The sequence below is a fragment of the Podarcis bocagei genome (genome assembly GCF_964188305.1).
Source record: "Podarcis bocagei genome assembly, chromosome: 8".
NCBI classification, from domain to species: Eukaryota; Metazoa; Chordata; class Lepidosauria; order Squamata; family Lacertidae; genus Podarcis; species Podarcis bocagei.
The window spans coordinates 5942124-5965346 of NC_138133.1; the positions used below are offsets into that span (position 1 = coordinate 5942124).

General features: G+C 46.8%; 1 protein-coding gene across 1 annotated transcript in view; it reads left to right on the plus strand.

Annotated features, from left to right (window-relative positions):
- Nucleotides 1-4519: 4519 nt before the first annotated feature.
- Nucleotides 4520-23223, plus strand: part of LOC308593613 (uncharacterized protein) — a 49629-nt gene continuing 30925 nt past the window's right edge. Inside the window, exons 1-2 of the mRNA XM_081206061.1 lie at nt 4520-7166; nt 14966-17584. Coding sequence (XP_081062187.1) covers nt 4722-7166; nt 14966-17584 — 5064 coding nt within the window. The 5' untranslated portion in view covers nt 4520-4721. The remainder of the gene's footprint in view (nt 7167-14965; nt 17585-23223) is intronic.

Below are 23223 nucleotides of genomic sequence, written 5' to 3' on the forward strand. Positions count from 1 at the left end.
AGTGGTGATGGGAATCAGATGCTTAGCGTTTGCTCGCAGTGTGATAGGAGTGTGACTGGTTCTCACCAATAAATTTACTGGCCTAGGTCAGCGGGGTGGGGTGGGGACATTTGGATCAGGGCCAGTAGCCAAGCTGCCAGTAACCAAAGAGGGGGAGAGCATGCTGTCATAATACAGCTGTTCCAGGAAGGCAAGTTTGAGTAGAGCCATAAGGCCACAATAAAGATTTTTAGGTCTTGCTCCCATTCTGTGGCACTGATCCAAACTAGGAAAAGCAAAGTGTATGGGGTGATCCAATCACAGATCTCCCATTGAATTCTCAGTTTGGCTAGTCATATGCTATCACTATTGCTTGCTAATTTTTTCCATTGTTGTTGACCTTCAATTCAAAATCAACAGGCTGGGGTACATAGAAGCACATCCGCTGCAAAAAGTCTTATCTGCTGGCCTTGTGGGAGGAAAGTAACATTTTTGCCTTGTCATGGAACTTGGATAGCCAAGCTGTTAGCATTAACATTTCCTCTGTGCTGAATATTTACCCCCTGCTGCACCATTCTGTTCTTTTCACGTGCTTTCTGTGCTCTCTCTCTTGTATTATGCTGGGTGTACATTCCATCATTTTAAGTGTATGCCACCTTGGGGGTTCTTATTTGGGTCAGAAGGCAGGCAGTTTTTTGTTTGTTGTTTAAAGCGGAAGAAGAGAGAGAGAGAGAATGTTTAAAAAGGGATATGTGAAAATAACCGTCATTCTTGTACTGTCCAGTGTGGTGTGGAATGGCCACAGACACAAGCTCTTTTACACCATTAACATGGGGCAGCCTCAATTGATTTTCAGACTTTATATCTTTGAACTGTCCATCCTTCGGTGTGCCTTATGAAATTGCTGCACTTCAAATAATCTGTCTTTCAACTCCATTTTCTGCGCTATTAATGTTTATGAAGAAGCTTCTCCATTCCTGTATTTAGCATTGGCATTAACGCCCATGCCATTTTCTGGCCATTTAATTTTGTTCTTTAGAAGCTAGGCCTTTGGTGGGAAATTCTGTTAAAGTGGGATTTGGAAGAGTATCGCATTAAGCCTAAGATTCAGTACAAACTTGCTTTCTTCAAGTCTATGAAAAAGCATCCCTGAACAGACATTTCATCTGACCAAAGTCCAACTTTCCTGGTTTTCCTGCTGGTGGACAGGAAGAAATATGGGGTCTTTGGTACTTTTTATATGGAAGGTCCTCAATTCGTATTCCTCCCACTGCCAGCTAAAGAGGTTATTGTGGCTCCTGCTTTGCAGGGGGTTGGACTAGATGACCACTTGGGTCCCTTCCAGCTCTATAATTCTTTGATTCTATGATTCTATGAAAGATGTTCTCCCAAGGTCTTTGACTTGCTGCCTGTTGGAGTAGTCAATGATGGGCTAATGGTCTGATACACTGTCAGCCAGTTTTACATATTCCAGCAATTATTTAACTGATAGGCACTCTACTGTTGCATAATGGAAACAGCTACCTGTGATCATAAATGGGATGTGCATAATATTTCCAATACCAGCTGCTAAGAACTCCCATTGGCAGGGAAGCAGGATAGGTAGGTGATCAGTTGCCTTGAGCGCTGGCCAGTTGAACAGGGTGGGTAGAGATGCAGGAGTGAGCAGGTAGGAGCAAGCAGGGGCAAGAGCAATGCTTCAAGACTGTTGCTCAACCCCTTGAAGGGTAAATCTATGATTTAGCTGCAGCTGAAGAAGGGAAGGGCTCAACCTAAGCACTGCTCCATCCTAGAAATTGTTGGTAAACATACATCAGTGTACCTCCCAACACTGTTTAATGGCTTGTATCACATAACACCAAATTTGCGTCCTTTTTACTTCAGGTTCATTCATCTGGAATAACTACTATTCCTGTCCCATAGTCACAAAGCTAGACTGAAGAAAAGGAAGCATCCTGAGACTTGGTTGTTCTAATCCCCCTTGTCTGAGAAGGACGGCTCTGTGACTACTTGCAGTCTCTAGCTAGTGCAGCTTGGCTGCCCCAGTCTTCACAGTGTCCAGACCCTAACTCTGCACTCTGTGGGATGGTGCAATGCTGGAGATTGGAGCCAATCCTCCCCACTGTGCCATCTAGATCAAGAGGAAGGGTAAGCAAGCAAGTACAGGCTCCCACCAGAGGTGGCCCATCTCATTTTGCCCCTACATATGTGCCACCTGCTGCCCCCACCCAAGGCTCACTTATGGGGTTGTGTAGATGTGGCTTCTGGGTTCCAGCCAGGGGCGGACTTTGATAATATGGTGCCCTGAGCAAGTACAAAATTTGGGGGGTCTCTCCACCCCACCCCCAAGAAAAAAATATTTCTTATCTTCACAATAATTCCTTTTTGTATTTTTTTTACTGATCTTCTTAGTAGGAACCCATATAAATAAATGTATTATTAATTATCATTATCATTATTATTATTATTATTATTATTATTATTATTTTGCACCCCCTTGGCTCAGAGCCCTGTACAAGAGAACTGCTTGCACTGCCCTAATCTGGCACTGCTCTAGTGAGAGCACCATGAGAAGGCCTCCGGAGGCCTCTGTGGGCTCTTGCGATACCTCACTGGAACTTGGAAGACATTGCCGCCACTTCCCCTCACTACTCTGGTGGCAATGGGGGGGGCATCTCTGCAGGGATTCCACCACCTGAGGTGACTTCTTTAGACTGTCTCATGCCCTGGCTCCCACTCATTCTCTTCTAGGGTGGGGTTTGCAGGTGAGCAAACTGAAGCAGCAGTGGCTTCTCCTTGTGATGATCACTGGCCTAAACCTTCTTGCCATACGAGAGAGAGAGAGAGAGAGAGAGAGAGAGAGAGAGAGCGCTAAGCAAGCTTTGGTGCAGGGTAATGGTTGCTTCTGCACTTTGCCTGTGCTCTCCCTGTGGAGCCAAACCCCACCATCTATGGTGAGAGCAAAGGCAAGTGAAAGGAGAAGACACTGCTTCCCCAGGTCCCCTCACCTTCTGTCTCTGGCCAGTGTAGCAGGGAGTTGAGAGCAAGCAGCAATTGTAAGTTTAGCTTAGCATCAATGATCTGTACTCTGATAACTTCCAGGTTCATAGGAGCCAACTCCTAGGGACTGAGGTCTCCCCTAAAATATTTGAGGGGACTGGGCCGCTCAAAGGCATTGTCATTGAAATGGTGTGTGTGTGCCATGTCTTGTGACTGATTATGCTGTACCAGGTTAGACTACTGTGATACACTCTCTGTGGGGTTGCCTCTGAAATATGGCTTGGAAATTGCTGCGAGTTCAGAATGCAGCTGCTGGATCACCAACTGAGGTAGGCTTATTAGGATAATGTAACATTGGTGCTATATGCCCGTTGCATTAGCTTCCAATTTCTGAACCCAAGTGCTGGCTTTGACTTTTAAAGCCTTTTCCAGCTTAGGACCCAGGATACTTTATGTGTCAGCCGAGACATTCAGAACTTCAACAGAAGTCAGCTGCTCCCCAAAGAAAGGGCCTTCTCAGTGGTGGTGCCTCAGTTGTGAAGTGCAATCTGTAGAGGGGTCCACTTGGTACCTATTTTGTCATCCTTCCAGCACCAGGTAGACTTTTCCATTTCCCCAGCCCTTTTAGAGCTGATTTTAGCCCTGTGGATTCTTTGCCTGCTTGCATAAGATCCCTGGCTTTTATTACTGTTCTGCTGTATATTGCCTGTACTTTAATCCATGCACACGCACACACAAACTATCCTGGGGGTTTCCAATGAAGGTTAGTATAGAAATTCCTGTAACAAAATCATAATAAAATAACCTGCCCTCTTCCTGCACACCCCTTTCCTTTTGAGCAGCAGATTGGGGAGCCAGTGGCGTAGCGTGGGTTGTCAGCACCCGGGGCAAGGCAAGTAATTTGCGCCCCCTAACCCGTGGATTTGCGCCCCCTAACCCTAACCCCCAGATGTTGCGCCGGGTGCGGCCGCCCCCCCTGCACCCCAACCCACGCTACGCCACTGTGGGGAGCAGAGGGAGAGGGGAAGCTTACACCGCCTTGGGGGGCTTGCGGGGAGCACTGGGCTGCCCCACCGAGCCGCCACGCCGGGAGAGCGTAAGCGAGGGAGCCAGAGGCGGAGGCACCGGAGGCAGGCAGGCATCTCTCTCCCGATCCCTCGGAAGCGTCCGGGGTCCAGCCCTTCCTCCACGCTCCCCAGCGAGAACAATGAGCCCTCGCTGCCTCCTTGGTCCGCGCTTCCCTTCGCTCCTTCTCGCGGCGGCGGAGCGGGGAGGGCTGTGCAGCCTATGGGGCAGCCTCCGCAAGCCTTTCACCGAGGAACACCCCCGCCCCACCCCCCAAAAAGAAGTCACCAGGCCCCGCCGGCCCAGGTTGGATGGAGCCGTGCGCCTCGTGCCTCGGAGTCCCGGCGGCGAGCCGGGGAGGCGGAGCGGGAGCGGCCTCTCCTGCAGTTAATGGTCGCGACTCTGCGCGCCGCTGTTGACCCGGCGATGCTGGCGGCGAAGCAGCGCGAAGTGGGACGCTGCCGCCGCCGCCGCCGCGAGTTGAGCGCCAGCACCAGACGGAGCGCAGTCCCGCCGCCGGAGCGCCGCGCCGCCGAGCAATGCCCGACCCCCAAAGTCCGCGCGAGGCGAGCCTGGACCGGGCAGGGTCGCGGCCGCATGGAAGGGACGGCTGAAAACTTTTAGAGGGACCTCCCCGCCGCTCCCGCGAAAAGAAAGAAACTTTGCGAGGCCGGGAGATGAGAGGCGCCGCGGGAAGGAGCCGGCCGAGAGCGCGATGGCTGCCCGTCGTGGGCTTCTGGCTGTGGCTGGGCGTCTCGGAGCGGGCGCTCGCCGCCACGCGCTACGCCATCCCCGAGGAGATGCCCAGGGGCTCTTCGGTGGGCAACGTGGTGGGCGACCTGGGTCTGGATCTTGCCCAGCTGCCCGCGAGGAACCTCCGCGTGGTGTCCGGCGGCGGGCGAAAGTACTTCGAGGTGGACCTGGGCAGCGGGAAGTTGCTGGTGAGCGAGCGCATCGACCGCGAGGAACTTTGCGGGGCCCTCTCGCCGTGCGCGCTGAGCCTGGAGGTGGTGGCGGAGAGCCCGCTGGTGCTGTACGGCGTGACGGTGGAGATCCAGGACGTCAACGACAACGACCCGGCTTTCCAGAGCAAGCAGATGAAGCTGGAGATCAGCGAGTCGGTGACCCCCGGAGCGCGTTTCCCCTTGGAGAGCGCGCAGGACCCCGACGTGGGAAGCAACTCTCTGCAGACCTACCAGCTCAGCGCCAACCCGCACTTCGTGCTGGACGTGCAGACGCGAGGCGACGGGACGAAGTATGCGGAGCTGGTGCTCGAGAAAGAGCTGGACCGGGAGCAGCAGCGGGAAGTGCAGCTGCTTCTCACGGCGATGGATGGAGGGACCCCACCCCGATCGGCCAGCTTGCAGGTGCTGGTTGACGTCCTGGATGCAAATGACAACGCCCCTGTCTTCAACCAGTCCATCTACAGAGCCAGCGTGAAAGAAGACACACCCTTGAACACCCTGGTTGTCCAGGCCAGAGCTTTCGACCTGGATGAAGGCCCCAATGGGGAGATTGTGTACTCTTTCAGCAGTCACACCCCTGCCAGAGTCCGACAGCTCTTTGCCCTGGACTCTGCCACTGGAGAACTGAGGCTGAAGGGGTTGCTGGATTTTGAAGAAGCCAAATTTTATGAGATTTATATCCAGGCAAAAGATAAGGGTTCAAATCCTGGTGTCGCTCATTGCAAAGTGCTGGTAGAGATTGTGGATGTGAACGACAACACCCCAGAAATAACAGTGACGTCGGTGTACAGCCCAATACCAGAAGACGCGGCTCCAGGGACTGTGATTGCGTTGCTGAGTGTCACGGATCAGGACTCTGGTGATAATGGCCTAGTAAATTGCTTTATACCTTCTGGGATCCCTTTTGCCCTCAGCTCTTCCCTTAAAAACTATTATACCTTACAGACCAAAGGACCCTTGGACAGGGAACTTGTCTCTGAGTACAACATCACCATCACAGCTCAGGATGCAGGCACACCCTCACTCATGGCAGAAAAGCAAATACTGGTTAAAGTATCTGATGTAAATGACAACCCTCCTAAATTTCCACAATCCTCCTATGATGTGTACGTGGAGGAAAACAACCTTCCAGGGACCCTGATCTTTAACATCAGTGCCTCTGACCCGGATCTGAACCGGAATTCCCACCTTTCCTACTCCATCCTGGATAGTCCCATGTCCTCGGGAGACTTGGCGGGCAGGTATTTTTCTATTAACCGGGAAAATGGCAGCATATATGTCCTAGTCCCCTTGGACCATGAGGGGACCATGGAGTTCAGGCTAGTGGTCCAGGTTCGTGATGCTGGCCTCCCGCCTCTCGCCACTAACATCACTGTCAATGTTTTTGTCACAGATCAGAATGACAATGCACCCAGGCTCTTATACCCAAACTCAAACAACAGTTCTTCGCTCTCAGAAGTCATCTCACCCACAGTCAGCCCGGGTTACATGGTCACAAAAATTGTGGCCTGGGATGCAGATTCTGGTTACAATGCCTGGCTCTCGTATTCCTTCCTTCAGGTCACTGACCCAGGGCTGTTCACTGTGGGGCTGCATTCTGGGGAGATAAGCACAGCTCGTTCTCTGCAAGAGGAAGATTCTCGCAAGCAAACATTGCTCATCTTAATAAAAGACAATGGGGAGCCTGCCTTGTCCTCCACAGTGACCCTTGCTGTAGATGTAGCAGAGACATCTAGGGAGACACTGACAGACTTGACTGCTGTGTCCACTACACCCCAAACAAAGAAGCACTTGACTTTCTATTTAATCATTGCTGTCATCTTGATCTCAGTGGCCTTCTTTGTCACCGTGGTTGGGGTGGGGATTTATAAATTTTACAAGTGGAGGCAATCCAAGGATATATTCAAAGCCTCCAGAAGCTCCCTTTATAGAACCCCGGGGCCTTTCAACCACATAGACACTGTGCGGAGTGGATTTACTCCTCCAAACTTCTACCAGCAGGTCCTCACCACGGACTCTCGCCAGAGTGAACTTCTGTACAAAATGCCCTTTGCTCCCAGCCCTATGGGGAGCCGCCAGAGCACTATCACAAGATGTGACCCTGCAATATATAACCAGCTAATAAGCACAAATAAGAGGCTTCTGGTGTCCTCTGAGGTAATGTATGCTTGTTGTCCTTCTCCAACAAAGTTGGGAAATCCCAGCTCTGAGCTTAAGTTGACTTAAAGGCAGACCACTCAATGTCTTTCTACCCGGAAACAGGGTAGTTCCTGTAGAACACATTCTTTTTCCTGTTTTCTGTCTCCATCTAGTGCTGTGTCATTTAATAGCATGATTAAGAGCCCCCGCCTGTTTAACCCCTGTGCATGTGTTGTTTCCTTCCGACATTACATGGAGTTGGGTGGTTTGTTCTTTCTGCTCTGGGTCAGATCAATGTGATCAGCTGTTGTTGGGTTGCATAGTCATTGCCTCTGAAGAATGATAGCTCCCAGTAAGTTTATGTTTTACGAAAAATCATACGCAAGGAAACAGTAATGCTGTGTAAATAATGGGTTAGATATGTATTGGGAGGCCTTTTGACTTGGGTGCTTCTTCAAGACACTAAAGGGAGATCACCTTCAACATTTCCTTGGGGGCCTAGCCTCTGATGTATGTCTGTTTGATATTCATCTATGATGGGGTGGAAATGTAAGACTTATTCCTTTTCCTTATGTGTATGGTGGAATTGAACCTATTCTCTATGTAGCCAAACATGAGTAGGAGTAGGAGTAGGAGTAGCAGAAGAAGAGACATTAGAACAGGGCTCTGATGGCTTCTCATTCAGACTAATTTGGTAGGGGGAAATGGCACTTTCTATGGAAGCAATGGCAGCAGCCTTCCAGGGAAGATGCTCTTCTATACAAAAGAGACTTCTGGGAAAGAGCCTGAGCATGGATGTCTTTCAGAAGGAGGCCTACACACAGGACCAGCCACCAGGTGTGCACCCCCAAATTAGTTTACCTGGAGGCCACAGCAGGTGGAGGCAAGGATGGGCAGCAGCATGGGGGTGGTGAGGAGAGATGGTCTCCCTTGCCCTGATGCTGAGAAGTGCCATTTTCATTTCCCCTCAGTGCTTCTGGGCCCCAATATAGCACCACTATGTTGAAGTGAGGCCCAGAGGCCCTGGGACCGTTGGAGAAGGTGGCAGCTGTTGCCACTTGGTTTGGTGCTTCTGTTCCCAATGAAGGGCCCTGTGCTTGTTATTTTAAGAAATCGAGGGGGTTGCGGATATTGCTCTGGGGCCTATGCTTGTCAGAGGACCCAGACTTTGAGCTTTCATTGAAAAAATGTAAGAGCCTAGCCCTTCTAGAAATGAAGTTATCAAGCAAAATGTGTGAGTACCCTTCTAAGTGAGTGAGCCAGCCCAGCTATCCCCACCTTTCAGTGTTTTTAGCAAATGAGTGACGTCTGAGCTGTGGTTGATGAGTAAGTTGTTTAGACACCAGGCTAAAGAATAACTGGTGTCTTAAAGAGCTGCCATTTCCCTCTTCCATCCAGTGCACTTTCTGCCCTGCTTGTTTCATTTTCTAGTCCTTGGAATTTCTGTTATTTAGCCAATCTGTTCTTTCTACAAAACAGGATGCATCTTTCCTGTGGTGAGTTGGTCTAAGATCAGGTACTCACTATAAGTTATTTTCTGTAAATATTATTACACAATAAGTGTGGGTAGATGTTAAAGAATACCCCACCCTATAGCAAGTGCAAAATGTGAAAAGTATGCAAAGAGGCTTGGGCATTCTGTCATACCAACATTTCTCCAATGAAAATAGGGACGTCCCATTCCATAATGATAATTTTACTATTTACCATATTTTTTGCTCTATAAGACTCACTTTTTCCCTCCTAAAAAGTAAGGGGAAATGTGTGTGCGTCTTATGGAGCGAATGCAGGCTGCACAGCTATCCCAGAAGCCAGAACAGCAAGAGGGATTGCTGTTTTTACTGCGCAGCGATCCCTCTTGCTGTTCTGGCTTCTGAGATTCAAAATATTTTGTTTCTTGTTTTCCTCCCCCAAAAACTAGGTGCGTCTTGTGGTCTGGTGCGTTTTATAGAGCGAAAAATATGGTATATCCACACATCTTACTGAGTTACCCCAGCCACTCTGGGCAGCTTCCAACATATATAAAAAACTTCCCTTCCCTATACAGGATTGCCTTCTGATGGCTTGCAGGCCGCATAAAATTGAGGGGGCCCAGTCCCCTGCTTAATTGGAGGGGCTCAGCTCCCCCCCCATGTTGTCCCTGATCAGGTGGGAGATAGTAGAGATGCTACGATACTAAGATAATGTGTTCCCTGTTGAATGTCCAGGAAAACAGGCAGCCCCATCATAGAGTTCATATCAAAAGTCAATAAGTGAAAAGATAATGCAATATGTTATTGTATGAAAGTGAATATTAACTAGAGATTTTGCCTGCAATCCAGAAAAGCTACTGTGTAGAGAGGAGAAGGAGGAGTAATAACAACAACAATAGCCAGGTTCTTTCTCACAATGCCTACAAAGCACACCTGCCAACACCTACATAGGTAAGCTTTTTCCTGACTCTTCCACCAGCTGCACAAAGCTATTGTGCTTTAGGGTTTCTGAGTCTCAAGGTTTTACCTAAAGTTTCAGGCTTCAGCTTTCTTTTGGGAATCACAAGTGGCAGGCTACTTTCAGCTTGACTTAAATGTTGTTGTCTTGCACCCCATCCCCATTCTGTCCAACAGTCTTCCCCCCTAAAATACCAGGCATAGGCAAACTGCCCCAGGAGGCATCAAATTCCCTTCCTTCCCAGGCTCCTCTCATATTCTGATCACTGATAACATTAGGTAGCACTCGTGTGACACTCATTTTATCTTGTTATTGTGTAACAGCAGAAGGCTGGCAGTGAATTATGTTAATTGCTGGGATTGTATGTGCATGCTAGTTTCCTTTGAAATATTCATGAACATTTTCACTCTGAAGAGAGCATGTTGTGTGTCTTGTTTGTAAGATTTCCTCACAGAGGCCCAGTTCTCACCAAGATGGTTAATCTGTGTCTAGGCTGTACCATTTCAGATTGCAGATGAAACCCACATCTTTGAATGTTCCTGCGCACAAAGAATTCAGAGCTCTGTCAAAGGTAGATGTCAGGAAGATGGATCCTAATCGTGGGGTGGCTGGCATGGAGGAGCATACAGCCATCTTGAGTCCCCACCTGCAGTCTGAAGTGGTACAGCCCAGACTCAGGTGTACAACCTCATTGAGAACTGAGCCAGAAGCGCAATTCCTATAATTCCTTGGGAATGATTGCTGCACCAGTTTGAATCTGCAGTGTAGATACATGCTCAGGGTGCATTCTGCTACACAATTAGATGCTATAGGCAGGAAGTTGTTTTAGGGTACAGTAATAAACTGCGGCTTTATGTGGAGAGGGTGCTGGAAGAAGGACCAGGAAGCCCAGAGATTGCAAGAGTAAAGGAGAGGTTGCCACAAAGCGTCTGGCTCCAGGCCAGTTCTCACCCCTGATAGTTTGTGAATAGCTTTCAGGGCCATCATTTCAGTGAACTGGTTCTGAGTCTTTGTACCTGGTTAATTTGGCATTTAGTATTTGGCATCTGATATCCAAACATGTTTTAGAGCAATGTGGTACCTAACCTTTCGGTTGTGTGGGAAATATATATACACATTCTCAACAGTAATTGATATTTTGTATGTAGCTTCCTTTTATTTTATACCTTGAGTTTTAAATTGTGCATCAACTTTTAATTAATTCATCATAGGTTTTTAATATGCTGTATTTTACTGCTTGGTTTGGTTTGTGAGCCACCCAGAAAACTGCTATAGGGCAGCCTTATAAATGTAATAATAATGATGATGCTGATGTTAATTCATCGATAACTGATTAGTGATTTCATCTGTACTTTTAATTTGTTGTTGAGATTTAAATTATTGTTGTTTATTAGTACTATTTTGATGCCAAAAGGGTTGCATTGCTGTTATCAATTCATAATTAGGCTTTCATAACTGCCATACGTGTTGCTTTGCTTGAAATGTGAACCCTGAGATCCTTGGAAATTGTTTTAGCTACGTTTTCCTACCCAAAATTACATAGTCTGGGAGATTGTTAAGAAAATGACTATGATCAGAAAAATAGGGCGGGCAAAAGAGACAGCGGAAGAGAGGTGTGTTTGTGTGTCCGTGTGTGTCCTGTCAATAGGCATTAGCAATTCCAGCACAATATGATGACCCTAAGCTGATGTACTCTTAAAGCTGCACCAGATCCCACACTTAATCTGTACAGGCAGAACCATTAGTTTCTTTAGTGTTTTTAACAAAAGTTAGAATGATGCGCAGAGGCTTTTCATTAGTAGACCATCTGGCTCTAAAATATGCAAAACCAGGGCAGACTCTCACCAAATATAACCAGGGCTCCTTCACATATTACTGAAACAATGTGAACATTTAGTGTGTTCATTACATTTTCAGTTGAGGAGGCTGTACTTATTAAAATCATATGTGCTTGAAAATATGTTGCAAGAGGCCAGGACCTGCTGCGCTTTGTGCACGGAAATAAATGCAGGCGACAGCTTCATATGCTGTGGGTTTTACTGCCAAACACACTGGTCTTCTAGTTTGTAACAAGCATCCCTGAATTATAGAACATTGAGATTGGAAAGAAGAAATCTCACTTTGAAAATTAAGATGAGCATATATGCAGCCAAAGCAACACAGGAGAATCCAAGATCAGAAACTTTATCATCTAATCTTGAGCAATGCAAGAAAGCAACCATATTTGTTTTTCTGTAAAGATAATGGAAGACAAAGAGTGGAAAGAGCTGGCTAACATCACGCTGTCTAGCCATCTGCCACTGGATGAGATTTGACAGCAATAAACATACACAATCCCTGCCCAGAGACCCCACTCAAGATCTTATGGTGCCTTTCACAAATGAGTTTAGTGTAGGGGGATGGGAGCATGTAATGAAACTTACTGTATGTTGACCCCCAACATTTAAAATTTCCCTCTTGCTTGCTTGTCTACAATCTTGAACCTAGAAAATAGTCATCAACTGCCCAAAAAGTCTAAAGCAATCAAACTCAATCACATTTCAGATTTTGAAGTGAGATTTCAGTCTCCCCACTCCTCTCAAATCATAATTACAAGGTTTCCCATTTCCATTGTTGAAATGTTTTCCTGTGCACCAAATATTTATTGTGATTTCATTAAAGACAAGGGTTTAGAATACAGAATTTCTTTTCCATTCCATTAAGTTAAATGGCACGAGTGCGCATTAGGAACTGATTTGAATGCTTCTCATCAAATACTGTTTCCTGTGAAGTTTAGCACAGTGTCCTGTAGTATAATTCATGTGTGTTAGTTAAACCAAGCCAAGTGGCTTTGCATCTTTCAAAGCCACTTAGCTTGGTATGCAGCGTTCGTAGCTCTGTGAACCAAGACTGTATATAACTAGTTAGAAATATTTATACAGTATGTGTGCTATTTGCGACTAAATGGATTCTGAAAATAAATAGGATTGCAAAGTTGAAAGTTATGTGCAGGTGAATTCAAGAGAAGCAAGAGTGTATAAAGACATTGGTATTATCAAGATAAGAACATTCATTATAAAGAATAGTATCCTTAAGTTTTTTTAATGTGTATTCTTAGGCATTAGAAAAGGCAGAATCAGTAAGTCAAGGAATGTATTTGATATTGTGATTTTTGGTGTTGTAATATACAAATACAAACTCTTGAGCTGAAGAAAATTGCTCTTGATGTAGCCTGAGTCCAGAATCTCAAGGTACTTCCACCCTGCAGGAGTTTTGTGGGTGCTGCTAATTGTTCTGTGCTCTCTGCCCAGGCACTGTGCCAATCCCTGACCATCACTAGTCCAAGTGGACTAGAAGGGTGAGTTTAGGTTACATAGAAATCATAGCAAAGAACAGGAAATTGCATCCCCAAACGACTGCTATATAATAGTTGATTAGTGAGATGATAACTGTGGAAATAGATTTTTACTTCTTTGAAAGGAACCTGTAAACTGTGAGTCCCTGTGTACATGTGAGTCAAGCTCCTTCATGGAGTCAAAATGGATGTAAGAAGATCCATGGAAATGTATCAGGCAGAAGTGGGAAATGCAGGTGTTGATGATTCCTACCCTCTCCAGGGCCTGTGACACAGAGAGATATTTAGAATCAGAGAAATTAACATTCCTTGGTTAGTAGAACAAGCAGCAGTTCCATCATCACTTACTTGTTAAGACTTTCTTGTCTGTTGATGTGAAGAGATCTGAACTTGCGTCTTTGAAAAACATTGATCGGGAATTAAGGAAGTTGAGCATTGCTTGGTCCTGAAAGCTCTATATTGGAGCAACACCTTACTTAGTATGGCAATTCCGTATATAGGGGGACTCCACCCGATGCAACTATACTCCAGCTGGGTCATATGTGACTATTGGGAAGTCACAGCTGTGGTGAAAAGGAGGCTTGCCTATAAAATAGAAGCTATGAGTTTAATGATAAAATGAGGTGGACGTCTTTGCCATGGAACATATGGTGGTGCACATTTTTTATGTCCCCAAATACCCAAAAGATTGTACCTTGGTCAAAACAAACTTTGTCCGTGCCAGAGAGCATGTCTCTGCACATAGCAAGCAGCTCACTCCAGAGGCAGTGGAGCAGCAGTGATTGCCAGTATTCCCAGATGCTTGCGTTTAAAGCCATGGGCCGTGTTTCAAAACCAGGTTTTAGTCACAAATACTCCTCTGGACAGTGAAGACCAATCTAGCTAACAGAATAACAAATGCAATACGAACAACCTGTGATCATTGCCCTATATTATCTGCACAGTACTCCTGGAGAAGAACCATCACCGTAAATACATTCTGTCTGTTTCATTTCTACTGTGAAATCTCACACACGGGAGGTGCCCAGCTTCTCATCCACACATGATGCCACTAGGAGCAAATCCAGGTGCTTCCAGTGCAAGCACATAAGACAGAGGACACCACTTTTTCAACAGCAGTGTGCCTCATCTACCTCTTCACTGAAGTCTACCATGACAACATTCAGAAGGCATTGTCGACCTTTAGGGGAGAGAAAATACTTCTATTCATAGATTTCTTTCATCTTTTCCAGGAAGTCCATGAATCTCCTTGACCTGACCCCTTCCCTAACTATTATCTTAGTTGTCTCCAATATGGAAGCTGTTTGTTGGGAACATCAGGGACCAGGTTCTTGCTCATAAAACTCTTTTTAACCTTGCTCCTCCTAACCTTTGACTCCAGAGGCTTAAAAATTTCCTTTGTGATGTCATGGTTTATTCTGTTTTGTGCACTGGCTGCAAAACTCCTGAAATTTAGGAAAGGGTATATGGAGAGACTCTTAGTATACTCCATTTGGAGAACAAAGGCCATAGTGGGAATGAGCTTTGAAGAGCTCTCCTGCATCGGTTATTGAATGCCATTCATTTAAAGGAAATTCAGGCAGACAATCAATGGGTCTTTTAACGTGATCTTATATCCAGCAAATGGCAGTATATCACTTAATTGCGCAGCCACTGGTGTTTGTTGCATTCTGTTTTTTAAAAAATCTGCAAAATCTGCAATTTGCTGGTTTAGCTTATAACCCCAACCATTCCAAACAAAGAGCGTTCATTATTGAATTTAAATGCTTGTGACATTCATTAATGAATTCAAAAGCTTGTAATGACATAGGATTTATTGTTCATATAATTATCTTGGGAAATCCAGTCGCTGACAGCTGGCGAATGGGCTCCCAGCTCTTCTTCAACAGTTGCACTGGCGCTTTAAGACCTCCCCCACCCCATTGCTGGAGCTGGGGAGGGGGAGAATGGGTGGTCCATTGCAAACAGCCAGGCGCTTCCTTGATTCCAGGAGCCCTGTATCTGCTTTGATGGACAACAAAGCTCCTCCCCTCTTGATTCCGATACGGACTAGGCACCGCCGCTGTTTTCTGTGGAAGAAAAACAGAGAAAAGATGCAGATGGTGCGCCGCTTTCTCATCCCTTGCGCGATCTAACCCGGGATTCTGTGTTGTTTCCTTGGCTGTGCTGGAATCAGAGAGGACAGAGGTCCAGCAAAGGAAGAGGAAATTTTGGCGACATTATGCTGTCTCTGGAAGAAAGACTACTCCTGCCATGGCAAGTAAGAGCTTTGCTTTTGGTTTCTGTCTCTCTCCAGAGTGCTGGAGAGATGACCCAGCTCCGTTATTCAATTCCTGAGGAGTTAGCTCCTGGGGCCTTTGTTGGGGATGTGGCTAAAGACTTGGGTCTAGATGCTGCCCGGGTGGTCTCCCGACAGCTGCAGATCATGGCTGGCTCTGCTGAAAAGTACTTCGAAGCCAAGGTGCCAAATGGTGTCTTGGTCGTGAAAGCACGGCTGGACCGAGAGCAGCTTTGTGGGCCCAGCTTACACTGCCTGCTCTATCTGGAGCTCCTACTTGCAAACCCAACAGCCTCCCATCGTGTGGAAGTTGAGCTCTTGGATGTGAATGACAACGACCCAGTTTTTCTTACCAGTCTCACCCATTTGGAGATAGCAGAGTCTGCAATGCCAGGGGCCCGCTTCCCCCTGGAAAGTGCTGAAGATTTGGACGTTGGCATGAATTCAGTCAGCACCTACCAGCTGAGTCCACGTGGACAATTCAGCCTCAGTGTTAAGTCACATAAAGGCGGCAGCAAACCTGAGCTGGTGTTAGAGAAGGCGCTGGATAGAGAACAGCAGCAGCGCTACCCCCTGGTGCTTACAGCCCTGGATGGAGGAGTTCCTGCTAAATCCGGGACAGCAAAGATTCTCGTGTCAGTCATAGACGCCAATGACAATCCACCTGTCTTTAACCAGTCGGTGTACAAAGTTAGCCTACTAGAAAATGCCCCAGTGGGGGCCCTTGTGATACATTTACAAGCTACAGACAATGATGAGGGGGCAAATGGGAAAGTTTCCTACTCCTTCAGCAGCCACACTCCACAGAAAATCCGGAAAATGTTCAGCCTTAATGAGGAGACTGGGGAGATAAGAGTCCTGGGAAGTGTGGATTACGAAGATGACACATTGTATGAAATTGATGTGAGGGCCAAAGACCAAGGGTCACCTTCCATGGATGGACACTGCAACATCTTAGTGGAGGTAGTGGATGTGAATGACAATGAGCCTATCATTAGGTTCACTTCCCTCACCACCACCATACCAGAAGATGCTCCCCCAGGTACCACAGCGGGGCTCCTCAGAGTCAGTGATGCAGATTCTGGGGGAAATGGAGAAGTACAGCTTCATCTCCCTGCAGATGTCCCCTTCCAGATTGTACCTTCCTTCAAGAACCACTACTCTTTGATCACCAGTGGCCCCCTAGATCGGGAGGAAATCTCACAGTACAAAGTTATGATCACAGCTACGGATTCTGGTTCTCCACCTCTCTCCAGTCAAAGAAACTTCCTTATAAATATATCTGACCTGAACGATAACCCACCCCACTTCTCACAGCCTGCATATGAGACCCTCGTAACTGAGAACAATGCTCTGGGGCTGCCAATCATTTCTATATCTGCCTTTGACCCTGATCTGGGGCAGAACTCACACCTGTCTTATTCATTAGTGGAGCATATCATAAATGGAATGCCCATTTCCTCCTATGTCTATGTTATGGAGAACGGTACTATCTACAGTGGCTGCTCATTTGACTATGAGCAAACCCAGCAACTGGTTTTCCAGATTCAAGCTAAGGATAATGGTTCTCCTCCACTCTGTGCCAATGTGACTGTCTCCATCTTCATCATAGACCAGAATGATAATGCTCCTCTCGTTGTATACCCTGTAACCAAGAAGGGGGTCCTAGCCCAGCAGCCAGTTCCTTTTTCTGCACAAGGAGGTTACCTGGTAACCAAAGTCACAGCTGTGGATGCAGACTCTGGGCAGAATGCATGGGTTTCTTATAAGCTGCAGCAAGCCACAGACCCAAGCCTTTTCCAAGTCTCGGCGTTCACAGGAGAGATCCGAACCGTCCGAGCCCTCCTGGAACAAGACGCCCCTTCCCAAGAGTTGGTTGTTGAGATCTTGGACAATGGGAAGCCACCTCTGTCTGCCACAGCAACTCTGATTCTTAATCTAGAGCATGAGCATGAGTTGGGCACAGCAGACCTCAGAGAGTCCAGCATGGAACAAGAAGGGCTGTCTCACCTGACCTTGCAACTCATTATTGCTCTAATCACAATCTCAGGACTTTCTGCTCTGGCCTTTGTGTTTTTAGCTATGAAGTGTCTTAAAAGATTGAAAGGAAGACACTCAGATGTGGGTTGGACCAGCGACCTGAAGGGTAGGAACTCTATTCCTGTGGGAGGACACTTTGACACGTTCTCAGTACGCTTGAGCCAGGAGGAAAAAATGGAATTCCCTACAGCCTTCATTGGGGGAGATGTTGTTTCTCCTTTTACCCTCCTAAGGCCTGGCCAGACCCACTTTTCAGAAGGGAGGAATTTCAGGATAGCTACACCAGTCACTCAGCAGGATATCAACAGCACAGGCACACTTCTGGCCTGCAGCCTTTCCCGAGAGCCAAAGGAGGTGAGGCATGAAATACTATTCTATAACTATGTCGTGTAGCACCCTGTGATTCTGTAACAATCTCCAGGGATAGAGGTCACAGATGCAATGGCAATGTCAGGCAGCCTTTGTGTTAAGGTGGTCAGTTTGTAAATTAAAAAGCATTTTGTTGGATTTGAGATTCTTCAAGGAGATAGGCTATTTTAGAAGAAGCTTGGGAAGATTAGCAGTTGTTCACCCTGTGGATATTTGGCAAGAAGTAATGCTTTTAAACTACTGGTACTTAGATTTTAGGTTAACAAGCAGCAAAAAGTTTCTAACCGAAAAATAAATCCAGCAGTTAAATGATTTTCCAGGGGAGGTTGTCAAATATTTGTTTTTCTGATGTTTTTGAAAGCTTGGTGGAAAGAGGGGAAAGAAAAAGTGCTGAGGATCATAAGTCGGGAGTGCATCAAGAATGAGGCACCCCATCTTAAGAAAAATGGTCCACTCACTGAGTCCATCACACTTCTGTGAATCTGTACTTGGGTGTCTCATTATTGGAAAGTGCCTTAACACCACAGCTTAAAAACTACTTGGTATGTGGGTCCCTGACATTCAAAGCCACACCATGGTCTTTGGGTTACAATGGTTCTACTTAGAAATACTGCTGCATTGATTGTGGTGTTCTAATTTTGGAAAGGCCAATGAATAGAGCTGGGAGGCCTTAAGCAATTTTGAAGATTGTGCATTCTTCACTGTGTGGTGGAGGTTCCCATGTCTGCATTTGAAAATGAACATTCTGAAAGGGTCTGTTTTGCCTTGGTAATGACTAAGAGTTTTAAATGCATTTATTGAAGCTGCGTCGCAAAATGCTAAAGCACTTTCTGTGAGAGTTTCTCCCTATCTTTCGTCTTTTCGACTGTAACAAATACCTTTTTCACTGCAAGTGAAAAATCGGACCAGTTGTTCGCCAGAGAGACTATGATTCTGTATCCCCTACAGCTGAGAGTTTGTCTTTTGTTCAGATGAGATGGAATGAATCTAGCTAATGTGAACAATGAGGATTTGTACCGTTCATGCTTCCCAGACGTGCTGTTTCCTTGAGAACAAGAATCTGAGCTGCTAAACTTAGCTGCCAAAACCAGTGGCAAACCAGCCTCTTGGTTACATTTAGGGTTGAGGTATGGGGGTGATCAGTCCTGGTCTCCCAACTTCATGTGCTGCAGCAGCTTTAAGAGTGTAGGTGGACTTGTCACTGGTGGAGAGTGGATGGAGCTGTCATCTAGTCAGGTGCTGATCCAGATTTTGGGGGGAGGGGGGATCAGCTCTTTCTGCCTTGACTTTCCTCCTCCGTCGCTATGGCTGTAATTCAGCTTCCCTCCCCCAATCCACCCCCTCAACTCTCTGACTAACATTCTGTTGCTGCAGCTAGGCAAGCTCAAAAGCTACTTTAACTCATTTGGAAGGAAATACCGAGGGATTTGAAAAACAGCATTCATCCAGGTCCTGGAGCCTCCTTATCCCTGGGATATCACAAAGACTCCTTCTGGAAGGGGACTTTTTTCTGAAATGGAGCCACATTTGTCCCGGCAACCCTCTTTCAAATGGCAAGTACTGGGTTTGTTTTTGCTGTTCAGCCGGGCGTTGGTTACAGGACAGATCCACTATTCCGTGGTGGAGGAATCGGAGCTGGGCACCGTGGTGGGAAAGGTGGCTCAGGACTTGGGCTTAACGGTGGCAGACCTTTCCCGTCGCAGGCTGAGGCTGGGCTCTGAGGAGAGCAAGAGGTACTTTGCAGTTAACTTGGCCAACGGTGCTCTGATAGTGAATGAAAAGATAGACCGAGAGACCCTGTGTGGAGCAAGCTCGGGGTGCATTTTGCCAGTCCAAGTAGTCATAGAAAATCCCTTGGAGCTCTTTCACCTGGAGGTAGAGATCCTGGACTTAAATGACAATTCCCCCGGTTTCCTCACCCCCAAGCTTGTGCTGAGGATAGCAGAGTCTGCCGCCACAGGGTCTCGCTTTCCACTGGAGAGCGCTCATGATGCGGACGTGGGGACCAATGCTGTCAGTGTCTACCGACTCAGCCCCAACCCCCACTTCTCACTTAATGTAAAGAATGTGAACGATGGCAAGCTTTTACCTGAGCTGGTGCTAGAGCAACCTTTGGACCGAGAGCAACAATCGGAACACCAGCTCATCCTGACTGCCTGTGATGGGGGGGACCCTGTACTGTCAGGAACAGCTCTGATCACCATTGTGGTCCTGGATAATAATGATAATGAGCCTGCATTTGACCTTCCTTTGTACAAGATAAGATTTTCGGAGAACATCCCTGTAGGCTCTTTGCTTTTCAGACTTAATGCAACTGACCCTGATGCAGGTTCCAATGGGGAAATACAGTATTCCTTTGGAATCCACACACCTGATTCCATCCAGAAGTTGTTTGGCTTGGATCCCCACACAGGTGAGATCCGTGTCCAAGGAGTTGTGGATTTTGAAGAATCTCATTTTTATGAGCTTCATGTAAGGGCCAGGGACAAGGGCATTCCTCAAATGGAAGGCCATTGTGTAATCCAAATGGAAGTTGAAGACGAGAACGACCACCCCCCAGAGGTTCTCCTTACCTCTCTGGTAAACCCCGTGCCAGAAAACACCCCTTTAGAGACAGTGGTAGGGCTTTTCAATGTGCGAGACCAAGATTCAGGTGCCAATGGAAAGGTGAGCTTACAAATATCACCAAACTTGCCCTTTAAAATTAAATCTTTTGAAAACCACTATTCTTTGATTACCTCTGAGAAACTGGATAGAGAAACAGTTTCTCGATACACTATCAAGTTGACGGCCCAAGATTCAGGGTCCCCACCTCTAACCACAGATGTCACCATCTTGCTGAACATTTCAGATGTTAATGACAATGCCCCGTACTTCTCTCAGCCCTTCTACAACTCCTTCTTGAAGGAGAACAATCCACCTGGCTCTCTGCTATGCGCTGTGGCGGCCTCTGATCCTGACGAGGGGGACAATTCCCGGCTCACGTACTCAGTGGCAGGAAGCCCCATTCAAGATGCTCCAGTCTCTTCTTTCATTTACGTCAACCCAGACAATGGGAATGTCTATGCCCAGCACTCTTTTGACTATGAAACGCTGCAGGTGCTGCAAATCCCCATCATGGTGCATGATGCTGGGTCACCCCAACTGAGCTCCAGTGTCACTGTCTACCTCTTCATAATGGATCAGAATGATAACACGCCTGTTGTTTTGCACCCAGTGACTGGTCGGGAACTGTCTGCAATCCAGAGGATCCCTCAGTCTGCATCGGCAGGCTATGTGGTCACCAAAATCACTGCCGTGGATGCAGACTCTGGCCACAATGCCTGGCTTTCTTACTCCTTGCTTTCCCAGTCTACTGACCCCTCCTTGTTCCGAGTGGCTCCCTACACTGGGGAAATCTGGACTGTTCGGGAGTTCCAGGAAACAGATCTCCCGGCACAGAAAATCCTTGTACAAGTGAAGGACAATGGAGAACCACCTTTGTCTACCACCGTCACCATCGTGGTCTCATTGGAGGATAAAGTAACTGAGGAAAGGCCCCAGTCTCGTGATTTCCTGACTCACCCCAAAGAAAAATCTGACCTGACCCTCTATCTGATTATTGCTCTGGTGGCAGTTAGCATTGTGTCCCTCGTTACGTTCATAATCTTGTCTGCAAAATGCTTTCGGAATAAAAAAGCCAGGGGTTCTTCTTGCTGCAGCCTGAGTGGTGCTCCTGCCAGGGATGTTTTCAAACAATCCAGCCCTAAGCTTCAACTGAACTCAGATGGCACATTGAAATACATGGAGGTCACACTCAGGCCCACAGACTCCCAGAGCCAGGGCTATAGAGCCAGCTATTCTCCCGGCTCGGACAGAAGTGATTTCACCTTTATGAGGCCTGTGGATTATCCTCAACCAAGTACTCTGACGAGAGACTTTGACACTTTCTTATCTCGTACTGATACACTGAACCATCCCAGGCAGGTGAGGTGGCATTTTGTCCTTTTTCTCCTTTCCCACATGAAACTGGTATCTCCAGTAACACTTTGAAACTTGACTGAGGGCTGATTCATCGGTTATCAGAATAGGGTGGGGCCTCCTTCTTCATAACCTAACCCTGCACCATGTAGTCATAACGCCTTGGGAAAGAGAGAGCAGGAGAGGGGGGGGATTACATTGTTTCTTCCCACAAATTGCTGCCTTTTAATGAGAGAAAGTGGGTAGGGGAGCAGGGACTGGAACTAGGATGTGAACAATAAGAAAATGATAATTTAAAATCATCCTTCAAATGCTGCCTGTCACAAAGTTAGCTCTTCATATTTTTGCAACTGCTAAGCCCCCCCCCCATACAATTAGATTTCTTTCCCTGAGAAAAACCAATCACTCCCTTGAGTTTTTACATTGGAAGGGTGGAGTCTAAGGCTTCTGAAATACCAGTAAATAAAGCTAGCTATTAATTTGGTAGCCTAGAAATAACTAAAAGAGATTGATCTGGAAGCTTAGGATGGGGTAAGAGGAACTATTGTTTCCTAGAATTCATTGAATTATCTTTGCTCATAAAAATGACAAATCAGCTGTTCTGTTGTGGATGTAATACGTGAGGAGTCAGTGTGCTTTTAGAGCAAACATTTCTTTGCAGCTTATGCTTCTAAGAGTCCTATAGCTAGCACAGAAGCCAAAACCAGACAAGATTTTGGGCTTTGTTTTCCATTGTCTGCCGTTTAGCCTGGTGTCTCTAGGTTAAAAACAGCAGGTTACGCGGTCCTTTTTCACACAGTAGCAACTTCCAGACTTGGATTGGTGCGTGTGTTGCTGTCCTGGGAAGGAGGCTGCTGATTGGATAAATAGAAAGGCAGTCTCAGCCAATGAGCAGGAGGTTAGCATTGAAGATCTGCGGTGTGTACCACTCCCCTCCTGTGTCAATCTCTCTCAAACCAAAACAATGAATGAGAGAGGTAAACACTGACCACAGACCCTTTTCCTCTCATATATTTCATATTTCTTCGAGATAGGTGGTGAATCCTCCAGAGGTTTAAAGAGATACTGCCTGCTATATTTAGCTCCTGTTTTGCAGTTTTAGAGCTTCCTGCTGTGGATTTCAGAAAGATGCTCAGAACAGAAAACTCTGCCTGGCGTTTGGGACTCGTGCATGCCTTTGCCTTCTGTCTGTTTCTGAGTGACTGTTTTGCACAGATCCGTTACTCTGTCCCAGAGGAACTCACTCGAGGAGCCTTTGTAGGAAATGTTGCTAAGGACTTAGGAATGGATGTGACAAAGCTTGCAGCTGCCAATCTGCAGGTGCTTTCTGATTCTGACTCCCAGTATTTCTCTGTGAATGTGAACACTGGAATCATAATAGTCAATGACAGAATAGACAGGGAGCAGCTCTGTGGGCAGAACCTGCGCTGTTTCTTGCATCTCAAACTTGCTATTGAAAACCCAGTGGAGTTCTATCGCATCGAAGTGGAGATTCTGGATATCAACGACAATGCGCCTGTGTTCTCAAGTAGTACAATATCTCTGCAGATCTATGAACTGGCTGCACTGGGTGCCCGTTTCCCCATCCCACACGCACAGGATTCAGATGTAGGAACTAACACTTTACAGACCTACCACCTGAGCGCCAATGAGAACTTCAACCT